The sequence below is a fragment of the Nesoenas mayeri genome, assembly GCF_963082525.1.
Source record: "Nesoenas mayeri genome assembly, chromosome: Z".
Classification (NCBI taxonomy): domain Eukaryota; kingdom Metazoa; phylum Chordata; class Aves; order Columbiformes; family Columbidae; genus Nesoenas; species Nesoenas mayeri.
Window position 1 is genome coordinate 8441097 of NC_137542.1, and position 14275 is coordinate 8455371.

At 42.3% G+C, this 14275-nt stretch overlaps 1 protein-coding gene across 1 annotated transcript in view; it reads left to right on the top strand.

Annotated features, from left to right (window-relative positions):
• PLPPR1 (phospholipid phosphatase related 1) overlaps positions 1 to 14275 on the top strand; it is a gene marked incomplete at both ends in the record, with an annotated part of 67556 nt that overhangs the window by 28650 nt on the left and 24631 nt on the right. Inside the window, one exon of the mRNA XM_080361935.1 lies at positions 5050 to 5238. Within this exon, the coding sequence (XP_080218061.1) occupies positions 5050 to 5238 (189 nt within the window). The remainder of the gene's footprint in view (positions 1 to 5049; positions 5239 to 14275) is intronic.

Sequence of the window (14275 nt, forward strand, 5' to 3'; positions counted from 1 at the left end):
GCATGAGAAATTTTTACAACCTCTTCCTTTTCTCCCTCAATTTCTTGATTCTCTATTAAGAACTCTGGGAAGTCTTCAATACAGGCTGATCAAAAAGCCGTGCCTCCCACTGCGTCTGTTGTCTTTGTACAATAAGCTCTGTCTTTTACAGCTTTATGTCCTTTTCCTGAACTTTCCTGTTTGCAGAACAGGGGCCTTTTCTCTGTGGATAACTGTAAGGAAAAAAAATAATAATAAAAAAAGAGTTATTTGCAGTGAATGAAGAGACTCTGTGCAGCCTGGGACTTCAGTACCACTACTGGGTGTATAGTTTTGTTTTGTAGTAATTTTGTTTTGGATCTGCAGTGGTCTCTGAGTTATGCTGTCAGAATTTAATGGTGTGGCGAGGAATAGATGTTGAGTGCTACAGAATTAATCCATTTAAATAGCTGGATTTAAGGAAAAAAACACAAACCAGTTGTTTGAGTCCAACTTGTCAAGTCTGATCTAAAATCAAGCAAGAATTTTTAAATGAAGCTGAATCAGACACATGATGTGTTTCCTTCAGACCATCATGAATTAGCTTCTGCAGAATCAGGACATAAGCACATATCATTGAGCTTTTTCATGTTCAGATTATTGACTAATACAGAAAAATATGGTCCAGAAGAAAGGTAAATCTTGGCTGTGCCACTGGCTTTACTGTGACCTAAGGGCAGTCATTTTATCTCCACTGCTTTTGTCCTCTCTCTGTAAAATGGTGATAAGAGCATTTTCTTATCTTACAATGGAGTAGCAATGCTAAATATTAAGGATTATGACATGGGTAAATACTGTGGTAATGGAGGCCATTAAGCACCTTAGACATTTCTGTTCACTGGTTGCTTTTCTAAACTGAATTATTTAACATCTTTAATTTTTCCCAGGTAAACTCAAGGAAATGAGTTTATAAAGATTAATAAACCCTGCAAAATTTCAGTGTTAAACTGTATAGTGTTTTCTGAATTATGGAACTGGATAATTTCTATCTTAAATCAATGTACCTGCTCTTCTTCATTGCTTCCTTCAATGGCTGTAAACCTGAAAATAAGGAGAAAAAGCAAAGTTGTTATCTGCTACAAACTAACTATGACTACAAAAATCAGGGATCTGTGCATTTGTCATTTTAGGTCCTAGCTCTAGAAATCAAAAAAGGTTCATAGAATCATAGAATGATTCTGAGCGTGGCTGGATGGGGCACACCAGCCATGGGTCCATCTCCTGGCCCAGCTCTGCTGCTTAGAGGTGGCCTCTGGGTGCTTCAGTTCCAGGATGACCACGAGACAATGCAGAGGCTGTTTCTTCTCTCATCACCAGACAAACCTCATTACCTTGCAGGTAGTCTTCTATCTCTGGCGTCTCTGCTTCCAGCCACTTTGACCCTTTCTTGCAGCTGTACCTTCTTGGCCTAATTGCCATATGATTCCTCAATCACATGTTATCACTGTTGAGCACTTAAAATTTTAATTTCCCCTTTAAAAACAAACAAAAAACCTCATTCATGTCACGACACATACATATGAAATAGTCACCAAGTGAAAGGGAAAGAGGAAAGGTAAAAGAGGAGGGAAGGGGAAAAGAAAACTAAGTTCTCCATGTTTTTGTTTGCAGCGAATAATCACCATGAGGTGCAGGAATACACCAGACGGCTGTGGTCAGGTCTTCACTGGCTGCAAAAATTTTGCTAAGGTTCATGGTAACAGCTGGACTATCCTTTTGGTACCTCACATCATCTCTTGTTATCCTGAGACCATGACAGAGCCTGTTGAGCTGGAGGTCTAATTTCTGATGTCTGCTGTTGCTGTTTCCCTGAGATGCTGGTCATCAACAACAGCATCTGACATTTTCACAATTCAAATCTCTTTTTGCAGATAATATATTTTTCTTTCTCAGAAGAACAAAACAGAGAAGCTAAAGTGTGACTGGAATTGGGTTTGTTATTGAGGTATCTGTGGTGTTGCAGGTCAGTATTGACATAAGTCAGACTAGATCTGTATTTTATGTGTAGGAGGGGTATTCACGCAGCACTGAGGCAGCGTTTGGCTCTGGGAAGGTCGAGGTTAAGTTGTGCAACCGCTGGCTAGACAGTGCGTTTGGGATAAGTTAAATTTTCCTCCCATATCAAAAAAACACATTTTTTTGGAAATCTTTTTTTCCATACGACACCCAAATAAGTTCAGTACCTGCTTTCTCCGTTTGCCAGTAACAGGGGGAAAAAGAGCTCTCTATATGGTACCTTCTGCTCTCTCCCCCATGTATGTTGGCTGGGCCTGGCAACCTAAAGCATCTCTGAGGGTGTGTTTGGGATATTAAGGGTGGATCAGGTTGCTTCTGACAGCCCTGGGTGTAGGAGGTGCTGCAACTGAGCTTAAATACCTCTATCCAGGCATCCTGTAATCTCTACCATGTTCACCTGGGCATGTCAGTTAGTGACAGTGTCATTGCCTTCCTCTGATGTTAATTTATAAAACTGAGTTTCCCACGGTTGATCAGGAAATCTGTAGCTGTTCATGAGTTAAGTTCCAAATCCTTAATTATAGGACTGTGTTTGTTTATAGGGAATCCCACTGACTAGTATGCTGTAAAGGTCTCTGGGGAATACACAAATACATCTCACTTTATGTTTGCTAAAAAAAAAAAAATCCTTTGGGGCAAGTATGGGGTCTTGAAAATGTTAAACTATGAAAGTTGACAAAAGTAAGTACTTTTTTCAGCTATACATTTGAGAAACAGAATACTCTTAACAGTTTCATCTAAAGCTGTTACACAATCCGTATAAAATTTTGTGAGAGAATACATTTGTTCACACTTCTAGAGGTAGATATTGCATAGGAAAAATTACAGACTAAATCTTTTGAGCTTCCAGCCAGTTCCAGCTGTCTTCAATGGACACCACTGGCAACAGAAGAAGTGTAAACGGGGAGGACGGGCAGCGGGCAACTGCCTTCTACTGACCATATGTGGTTAGCTTGTCTGTAATTCATTGTGGGATGTTAGATTTCAAAGTTCTGGATCTTAAAGTTACTGAATCATTAGAAGGAAGACAAAATTGTTTCAGAAAACAAATGCTTGATTAACATTTTATGTTGACATATTACATGCTGTGAATCAGGGTGAGAGAGAGAACATGCACCATTTGATGAAATAATTATGTAGATTCCTAGTTGCATGAGATTCTAAAAAGGAGCTGTGTGCTTTGCCTGTATAAATTTCACTTGGTACCATAACGCTGTAATCAGCAGAACTTGATGTTTGAATCCGTAGAGCTGATTGGGTGAGCCAAAAACATAAAACAATCCAGGCTGTGTTTTCCAGGGGTAGCATTAATCTGTGGTTTTAAGAATGTGGCTACAAAACCCTATTGTTAATTTTGAAGGTAAAAAATGGGGGAGGGTTCAGAATCTCTCACCTTTGGCTTCACTTTGGCCTGCTTAAGTGTATCCTACAGGTTGCTCAGGGAGGCTGTGGAGTCACTAACCTTGGAGATACTCAAAAGCCATCTGGACATGGTCATGGGCAACTGGTTCAAGGAATGGACCAGGTGACTTTCAGAGGTCCCTTCCAGCCTCAACCACTCTGTGATTCTGTAATCTTCTACTTTCATCAGTGATTTCATGGCAGTTTATTTTAGTTGAACAGTCACTTAAATATACAATTACTTTAATGGCTGTCTGAGCATATTGTGCAAGGTTAGGCCACACGAATGTGTGGATGGCTTGTAAGTGTATCTTTGAGACAGAGTTGCCAAAATTACCTTTTAAATCTCTATTCTTACAATAATCTCATGACAACACAGTTTTTATGCAGAAATCTTTGAGCCAAAATACTGAAAACAAGTCACTTTGGAGCTTGTTATTTCGCTTTATTATTTTTATTTTCTATGCTGTGGCAAGAGAATTGTATATGTGACAACTCTTGTAAGAGTGGCAGGAGGTGTTAGTGTCTCCAAAGAGAATTCTGAATCAGATACTGTAATTTTTGTAATTTCCAAATCAATATTGCTATTTTTATAAGTGATGAGGATTGTGACAGGAGATTTCCTTTGCTACCTGGCAGAGAGGGAACAGGAATGATGAATTAGTATATCCTCTTTATTTCATGAGGTGAGATTAGTGACAGCCTTTTTGAGATTGTTTTGAGACGCGTTGTTGAAGCAGAGTGGGAAGTGGACACTGACAGTGACCAAAACTGATGCACAGTAGCTGTGGGCGTATGCAAAAAAAGTTGATAGCTGAGGTTTTTCAACTAGCCCATTTTGCTAGCAATAAACTACAAAAAAAGAGACAAGAAAGGCTATTTGAGGATTGTATGTGTGAAGCTGAAGATCCAGGCTCAGGCCAGAGTCTTTTTCAAATGCGGTTTGATGGAGTGGGGCAGCCAGGCAGTGCACAGTAGCTCCAACCAGTTGTTCAGGGAGTTGGGATTTCTGGGTAGCCTTCTAAAGCTTTACTGGTAAGCAGCAGCTCCAAGAAAAGTTGAGTGGCAGGAGGCAGATCTTCCTCTGGATGAGTTTTCACCTGGGGCACAGAGAGACCTTCTGGCTTAGCACAGGGTGCACATTCCCCAGCATGGGCTTACAGCTGCAGCGGGGAAGCATTTTGGCTTTAGCTTCCTTTATCCTTTGTAATAATCCTTTCCAGCTCCCTACCACTGCGCACAGGTTTTAGCTTGTCATTGCTGTTGGCTCCTGTAGTGCTGCCCCTCGTCCTGTAGCTTTCATTGATCGTTGCTGCTGTTGACACTCACATGCCCTTTGATAAAGTAGCTGTCAAAGCTCCCGTCGCTCTACGAGCCGCGCTACGGACCCACTGCCATCCGAGACGTTCATTAGTGTCGTTTGCCAAAAGGTTTATGTAACAGATGTTGGAAAGCGAGCGCGCAGAAACACACAGGCTCACACATCGGTATTGCGAGGGCTGTTGGGGTGACGGTGACGGGAGTATGGTCTGCAGGACCAGAGTAGCTCGAAGGCATAGCTGCATCTGTTAAAAAAGCAACTGATGTCTCTGTGTGACCATGCTCTATTTTCAGCTTGTCATCATGGCTGGGACTGTTCTGCTCGCCTACTACTTCGAGTGCACCGATACTTTTCAGGTGCATATCCAAGGTTTCTTCTGTCAGGATGGCAATTTGATGAAACCGTACCCTGGAACAGAGGACGAGAGCTTCATTTCGCCTCTTGTGCTCTACTGCGTGCTGGCTTCAACTCCGACAGCTATTGTAAGTATAAGAAATTATTTGAATTCTCCTTGACTGCTCTGTAAATAAAAGCAATAGTCCTGTAGGATCTTGTCCACTCTCCTCTCTTTTCAGCTGTAATTGATTTACGCTTAGCTGGGTCTCTGTTTTGCCTTAGCTTAATATGATCTTCATCAGTTATCTCCAGAAGTAATTATTCTGAGGTAATCACAGTGCAGGGCTGAGGGGTAGAGCTTGTTAAGCCTTTTACAATAGCTTGCTCACTTCAGTGATTAGTTGTGAATTGCCTGGGCTCCAGAGAGGCTCTAATGCAAAGGTGATGTGTTACTGGAAATAAGGAAACAGGATGAGGAGGAAGTAAAACCTGGGTCGGACATGCAGTATATCCTGGATTATTTGCGGCTATATTAAAAAGGACAGTTGAAGGGCTTTAAAAGGCTTAGATGAGCAGAAGGATGCTCAATACAAATACAAGTATTAATGCTGTTTCCTTTTTATTTATAATCTCTTTATTTTTGGCAGTCACATCCACATAACTTTTTTTTTACCTGATTTTCTTCATTATCGAACCAGAAAGCTGCAATGTAGCTGTTCTGAGCAGATCAAAATATTCAATTAGCTGAGTACATGCGATTCAAACAGATCACTGAGTCACTGATCAGCAAAACTTTGGTCCTTGTCCATTTTCTGTGCGAAAAGTTGCAAATTTCACAAATAGTGAGCTTTGCGGTGTTTGTAATTACATTGATAAATTCCTATCAGAGTGTGTCCTTGTGTACTGTGTTTTATGTCTTTCTCTTTAGTATGTTTTTCTTGTATTAACTTTGCATCAAATTCAAAAGTTGATTAAAGGTGTACATGATTTATTTACTGTGAAAGATGAATGCTGCACCACAGTCCTTTTTGAGTTTTTGTCTGCAGTAGTTTTAATGTATGCAACAGTGTAACACAGAATGTGGTAAGAAATGTGACAGGGATGTGCAGAAGAGGCTATAGTTTTTGGTACAGCATACTCTCTGAAAAAAGGTAGGGCTTTTGAATTGGATTACATCATGAGTTTATGAAAATCCTCTGCAATAACAGTATTGTTTTCTGTATTGAAACTCAGCTGAATGTTGAGAATTTCATTTTGCTTTGTGGTGCAGGGATAGATGACTTGCAAGTTAAAAAAATAAATATATTTCTCCAACTTTTCCCAAATAAGCGGAGTGCCATTGTTTAGGGAAGTGACTTTTGCAGGTGGTGTTTGTAAAGGGAGACTGAGTGTCATTACCACACCTTGATGTTTTAACAATGAAGTTAGTAGGAGGTTTGTCCCTTCATTCAGCATTGGGTCAGCAAGTGGCAGTAAGAATGTGCTCTTTATTTGGATCTTTAGTTTAAAGCCTTGCTCTGGCAAAATTTGATGCAAAATTTTGGTGTTTTGCTCCACTGGATCAACATTTTCTTTCTTTTCAGTGGCCCAATAACTTTCTTCTGCTTTTATTTATGAAAAGCTGGATCCGAGTCTTCTTTGGGAGCTGGGCAATGCTGTTTTTGTAGTTTCCTTAACCCATGTTAAATACAAGGAATGAAAGACGGTAGTGAATGTTGGAAGTTCTGGGTGCAGAGACCTTCCTGTAAGTGCAGTGTGGAGCTGGTGTGACCCTCCCACACAACACAAGCTGTCAGACGCTGGGTGCAGAAGCACAGTAATCACCCTAGGTGACTGGATCCAGGGCTGGATATAAACTAGTAGGTTGTTTCTTGGGTTATGCTATGTGGTTACACTGGCTGTCTGGCTTCATCTAGACAAGATGTGTTCAGGGACAGCACAGGCCTCTTTGCACCATACTTTATTGTCATCTCTAGGTACAACCTCAAGGAGACAATGGATCAAACTTCACTGGGAAGACATTCTTCTTTTCATTCATAATGTAGTCTGTATTAATAAATTATTTAATGCATTATTTGTATTATAGTATTATTAACACATTATTTAATGATCTAACGTATTATTACGTAGTATTGAGCTAATCTTCAACCAAAGCATATGTCAGAGGGATCTTTTTCTGTCCTCCTGGCTGGTGCTCAGCACAATGTTTCCATATGAAAAATTTCATTTTATTTCTCATACCTATCTTTCTGAGAGACTTTCCTCTGCTTGCAGGCTAGTTTCAGACTTCTGCTCCAGGTAGTAGCTGTTTTCACCCAGTCTTCCCTCTGCAGACTGTGTTTTGGCAATGATCATTAGCAGAAAGTTAGTAAGTGAGACAGAAAGTGGGCTCAAAGTCTCCCAAAACTCTCTCTGTGCATTGCACTGCTGGTCAGACCATTCATCATGAGTATCCTCAGCTGTCGTCTGGTACTGGGATGGGTGCTGCTTGTCATTCACACTGTCACAGTCTAGGGTGAGTCGTTTGATCCTCATTTGATCCTGTTGAATCTTGCAGAGACTTCAGTGAAAGGAGCAAGTGCAGCCGTTTCTATTTATACTGTGAGGATTGTACTTGCTAAAAAACAAACAAAAAAACCAACCACCTCCACGCCCCCCCAAAAAAAAACTAAAACAAAACCAAGCCACACAGCTGTGCTTCGTGGGAGGGAACTTTTTGTGTATTCACTGTAGGTTAAGTTGTAGCTTCACTCTCTGTACTTTGCTTTCAGCAACACGCACTGAAATCCTGCAGCTCCACCTGAGAAGAAATTGCTTAAGTCAAACATTTTACTAGCTGTTCCTTACAATCACTTTCCTCTCCTCTTCGAGACACTTCTTTGCTTCACTTTATGAAGCAAACTGGTTGGTTTGGCTAAGAGGATTTACAGCAAGTAATCTGATCTCCCCATGTTGCCTGTATTTTGCCCCCGTCCTGACACCCCATGGCATGAGTGGTGACTGTCAGAAGGGGCGAAGCCCAGCAGCAAGGAGCACGACACACTCATGGCACCAGTTAACAGTGTTTCTGGAGCTGTACAAAATAGTGTTGGACTCAGTACAAGCTCCCTTGTCTGAGGCAGAGGCCGCGTTTAAGTGCAGTCTTGTGTGCACAGGTCTGGAGAGGATTCAACGCCCTGGTTTCAGCATAGCTGTGAGGTCTAATAAAGCTGGCAAGCCAGAGGGAGCATCTTTGTAAATTTAATGGAATAGCTTTTTGTCTCAGTCATTTGGCTGTGACAGTGGCCATAGGGAAAACAGAAGCATGTATTTTATTTCATCCCTGACAACGCTTGTCTGAAGTGCTGTTGCAGGTTGGTGCCACTGCATGTGCATTTCCCTGCACTTCTAGTGGCAAAATAAATAACACCAACCTGTTTTTCTGCAGTTTTATTTGTTGTTCTTGAAACATGTGATGCAACTGACTTTGTTTAACCATATTTTTTTGCTACACTGGGTAGCTAATCATCATACATCAGAATTACAAAAGTCTTTTAATGTTCCTTCTGATAACCTCTTGGTCTCTGATAACAAGAGTTTCTTGCAAGGAGAGATGCCTGAATCTGATGATGACACTGTTAAATAAATGAAAATCACGTATGTCTGACTCTGTTCTGTGAAATGCATTTTTCTCCCAAGTGTACCACTGAGGATAAGTCATCTGCTGTACTCATTTGGAATTTTCTGAGTGTGGTGGTATTATCATCCTTGCTGCAAAGTAGTAGGATATGGTGAATTTGGCATCTATATAAAGAAAAATTGGTTTTCCTTGGAAAGAAAAAAATGGCCACTTTATTTCTGATTTAGTGACTTATCCCTGAAACATACATCTGCAGACTGAACTAGTAAATTTTCTGTTGGCACTGGCAGAAAAGGGAAATTCCTGGAAATCCTGCCTGGTTTTGATTGAACTTATAGTTAACTGTAGGTTCTGATGCCACAAAGAGCTTCATAAGATGTATATGGTTTCATCTTCATCTCATGCCAGTTGTTTCTAATGCCTTTTTTTTTTCTCAGAAACTTTCACCTTCTTGCAGGCTTATTTCACTTGTACTGTCATACTGACATTACTGGCAGTTGGTTATTGGACAACTGCTAAATCTCCAATGTTCCTGTTGTCATGCTGACATGGGTGTAGAAATGCTTTCAGCCCGTCTCACAATAAAATAGAAGCTATGGTTAAATCACTATAATTTTTTCAGACAGGAATGTGCCATTCATGACAGTCATGGCAAGCACTTGGGTTCTGTGCCTACAGCCAGTCTCTGGGGACCAGGGAAGGGGAGTGAGAAGGAGCCAGTCTCTGTGGCCTTACAAGAACAGCAGAGAACTTCGGTCCTTGCCTCCACAGCATTTCAAAGGATCAAAAGTTTCCAGCTTGCCAATAACTGTTTTTGTCTTGGGCTTCAGGTGTGCTACAGCAACACATATCTGCACATTTGGATAGCTGACCTCTGCTTTACAGAGCTTTAGACAGCCCCATATTTTGATGGTTACAGATACTTCAGGAAGGGTGAAACTAGCCAGAGAAAAAATGTAATTTCTTTTTTTTCCTCAGAGTTGGAGATCTTAGAATGCAGACCTTTTTCTGGAGGTAAATATAGCATGGGTATTTTTATCAGTGGGTTTTCCAGTGACAGGGAATGTAAAAATTAAGAGCGTCTTGAAAGTTTAAGCACCAGAGCTTGAGTTCCATTATCACAGGGCTGGTGAATTCAAAAGTGATTTGTCCCACAGCAGTATGTTATGCAGATCCTAGGAGAAAGCGCTGATATTCCAGTGCACTGTCAGTTCCAAAATATTGGGGCAGGGGTACGAGGAGGGTGAGAAATAATAATTATTTTAATTTTTCCCAGTATTACAAGTTTATGAAAACAATGTTTAAAGTGGAACAAGTTTCTCTGTATGAACATAAAATTTTCAAGCCTTTTCCTTAAAAATATTCTGGGATGACTCCACCACATTCATTAGTGTCTCTCAAGACTAGCTTTCCCTGTTAGGATGTTACTGCAAATCAGCCAATTCCCCAGCTGGTACTAAATAATCCTTCCAGGGTTCAGAGCTGCTGCTTGCACTGCTCCATCCTTTGAGATTTGTCTGCCTGCCCAAGAGAAGCAGAGAGGCTTAGGAACAGAGCCAGCTCACTGAAATGAATACTGAACAGCCACAGAAAGCTTCAATGGCACAATTCCTTGTTTCCTTAAAGTAGAGCAGAAATTGCCACTACGGTTTTCACACAATCCTCAGTTTCTCTCTTTCCCTTTCCAGGGAGGAAGCAGCAGTCCACATATAATTAACTGGCCAGTGCTGTTAATTTGTGTAATGTTTTGAGATAATGTTGGAATCAGTCAAATCAAATTAATCTGATTATTAATTAGAAGATGAATTAGAGTGCTGATCAAATTTACCTGAAGCGAGAAGAAACTGTTCCAGCTTCCCTCTGGGGTTTGCACTTACCTCCCAAGCTGCAGAAGCATCACTCTTTTAGATGGTTTTCCTGTTCTCTCTGCCACATTGTTTCTTGGCTTAGTACAGCTGTGTTGTTTCAGTGATTTATTTCTAGAAGGGCAGCGAGGGAGTTTCTGCCTGTGTTGGCTGATTCCCCTGTGGCTGCTCAGCAGCACATGCCGGGAAAAACACGAGTGGCTCATGCAGCTCAGACCTGTGTTACAGTAGCTTCCTCAGCTTTTTTAGGCAGAAATCCCCAGACTCTGCTGGTGACAGTGCTGCCGGAAAGCACAGACTCCTGCGCTGCAGTCTTCTACCCACTGTGCTGTGCGATGGAGAGGTCCTTGTCCATTCCTGGAGTGCCCCTTGCTCCTCGTTAGGGAAGCATATGTCCCTTTTCCAAGGAGATGTACCACACATGGTGCTCACGTGAACTTCCATTTCAGCTTGGTCCCAGAGCGGGGGGATCTCCACTCAAGGGCATTTGGCTACAGCTTTACCATTGGGAAACGGAGCTGGGGTTGTTCACGGGCCAAGGCTGGAGGAAGATCCCCTGCTGCCTCTCAGGTGTCCTCTGCGAGTGGTGGCTTGTGTCCCTCCTTTGAGGCTTGCCAAGGACCCAGCTGGTGAGGTGGTGAATGACAAGCTGGGGTAACAAGGAGTGAGGCAAAAGTGTGCCCGTTACAATGTGTGAATGTTTATATTTTGGTATTTAAACACCATTCTGGGAAACAATAAATACACCTTGTTTGTCTGATGTAACGCTTTCAGGTGCTTCTCCTCCCAGTGTCTCCAGGACTTTGTAATGGTCCCACTCACATGCCAGTTTCTGAGGAACAATGCACAGCTGTGGGAAATTTCGTCTCTTAATCAGATCTTCAGTATAATTATTTTAGACGGTTTTATCACAGTAAATTGGTGGGTTTTGTGCACAATGATGAGGCACTTGTGGTTTTGAGGCAGGCTGGAATCCAAATTGTAGATTTTGGCCCTTTTGAACTTGGAATTAAAAAAAAAAAAAGGTCAGTTTTCTTTCTCTGGAAAAGGACTTTTAACTATTCATTGCTGTTACTTTCATTGAACAACAACAAAGAAACACCAAGAGATAATAAGTAACTGAATGCACATTAAATTTTTGTCCTCAGAAGACTGTGGGTGAGCTGGCTCTGCAGTGTTAGGCTGAAGTCACTGCTTCATTTCCTTTTATGCAAAATACAGAATTGCTTCCTGTGGGCTAGAGAAAACCTGTCTACATGGTGATGGTAAAGATGAAAGTGTCTGAGAAAACTCTAAGCAGATCCCTGAGAGTTTGGAAGGGCCGGGGTCCTGGTTGTGGATCACAGCAGAAATACTGTGTCCTGGAGGGGGTGCCAAGGCAGAACCCCAGTGATCGCTTGCCTCCTACGGTGTCTTTTCTAAATATGAATGTTTCTTAGTGTTTGCCACCTAGGTTTGACTGTGGCATCTCAGCTGTGCAGTGTCAATATTTGACCCTGTAAGTAGCAGGTAGAATGGCAGATCAATAACTCTTGGGGCCTAAGGTAACTGCAAGGGAGATCTAAGGAATTAAGGAACTAACAGCACTAAATGAAAGTCCATATGAGCCATGTTCTTAGTGGGGACTGTAGGCAAAATGTAGACAAAGCACAAGAGGCAACTCTGCAATAGGCACAACCTGCAAGAAGGGAAACTGATCAAATATTAGGAGGGATCTTTTTATGATGACAATAGTCAAACACTGAAGTGGTGCCATCGTCAAGGCTGTGGGATCTCCATTCTTGAAGACATTGGTAACGTAACCGCTCAAGGTTGTGGGTTGAGTAGGAGTTCGACAAAAGGCCTCCAGGGCCCCTTCCCATCTAAATCACTGTGTGGTCCTGTGCCTCTGCGTTTTGTAACGCTAGTGAAAATCTGCTGTTTTACTAATGACAGATGACCGAAGCTGTGAGCTCCCATGTAGAGCCTGAAGTGTCCCTTCCAACAGGCAGCTGTTCTAATGCAACTCTCAGATAAACTGCAATGCAAAAGGGCAGAATTGCTTCTGGCCCAGTGCAAGCCAGTGCTGATGAAACACCTGCTGGACCATTTTGCAAAGGTCACCTTTTGGTGGACAAGACTTCTTTTCCCAAGGAGAGTTGTGTGGAGTCATTTTGAAACTGTTTGATTGGATCTGAGAGTCCCGTAACCTTTGTCTTCTTATATCCTCTGTACATGGCTCGCCTCCCAGCCAGTGCCTTCCTCATATCTCCTCCTACCCTTGGCAGCTATCTGAACACTGCAGACTTGATCAGTTTCATTATATTTGTGACACTAAAAATGCAGCCAGGCACAATCTTCTAGAGGATTCAGGAAATGTCACACACCTCGCTGAAACTTGCCCAGAATGGAGAGTGATGGTGTTCCGAGACACAGGTTCAGTTATGCTTGCTGGCAGAGATTTTTGTGTGTAATAGCGTGTCTCTGGATGTGGTTTCTATGTATACAGTGGTGATAATGAAGACTGACTGTGTCACAAGGATGCTGTTAGAGTAAACAAGTTGAAAGGTCTAAAAACTCCCAGAAATCAGAATGATATAAACTTAATGCATAGAAAACTCACAGAATCACAGAATGTCAGGGATTGGAAGGGACCTTGAAAGATCATTCAGTACAATCCCCCTGCCAGAGCAGGAACACCCAGATAAGGTTACACAGGAAGGTGTCCAGGTGGGTTTTGAATGTCTCCAGAGTAGGAGACTCCACAACCTCCCTGGGCAGCCTGTTCCAGTGTTCTGTCACCCTCACTGAGAAGAGGTTTCTTCTCAAATGTAAGTGGAACATTTTGTGTTCCAGTTTGAACCCATTACCCCTTGTCCTACCATTGGTTGTCACCGAGAAGAGCCTGGTTCCATCCTCCTGACACTCACCCTTTATATATTTATAAACATTAATGAGGTCATCCCTCAGTCTCCTCTTCTCCAAGCTAAAGAGACCCAGCGCCCTCAGCCTTTCCTCATAAGGGAGATGCTCCACTCCCTTCATCATCTTTGTTGCCCTACGCTGGACCCTCTCCAGCAGTTCCCTGTCCTTCTGGAACTGAGGGGCCCAGAACTGGACACAATATTCCAGATGTGGTCTCACCAGGGCAGAGTAGAGGGGAAGGAGAACCTCTCTCAACCTGCTAACCACCTTCCTTCTAATACACTCCAGGATGCCATTGGCCTTCCTGGCCACAAGGGCACAGTGGTGGCTCATGGTCATCCTGCTGTCCCTTGGGACCCCCAGGTCCCTTTCCCCTACACTGCTCTCTAATAGGTCATTCCCCAATTTATAATGGAAGCTGTGGTTGTTCCTACCCACATACAAGACTCTTCACTTGCCGTTGTTATATTTCATTAAATTTTTGCCCGCCCAAATCTCCATCCTGTCCAGGTCTCTGGATGGCAGCACAGCCTTCTGGCGTGTCAGCCACTCCTCCCAGCTTGGTGTCATCAGCAAACTTGCTGATAGTGCACTCTATTCCCTCATCCAAATCGTTGATGAATATGTTGAAGTACAGATCCTGTCTGTACTTCACATAATTCTTCCTAGTATGGGATCTCTGTTATCTTTCTGCGATCAGAAACACCATCAGTTGCACTTTTTCGTGGAAAGCAGCAGGAGGATGTTGTTTCACAGGGAGACTTCAGGCAATCCAGGCTGTGGGCACATCTGTGC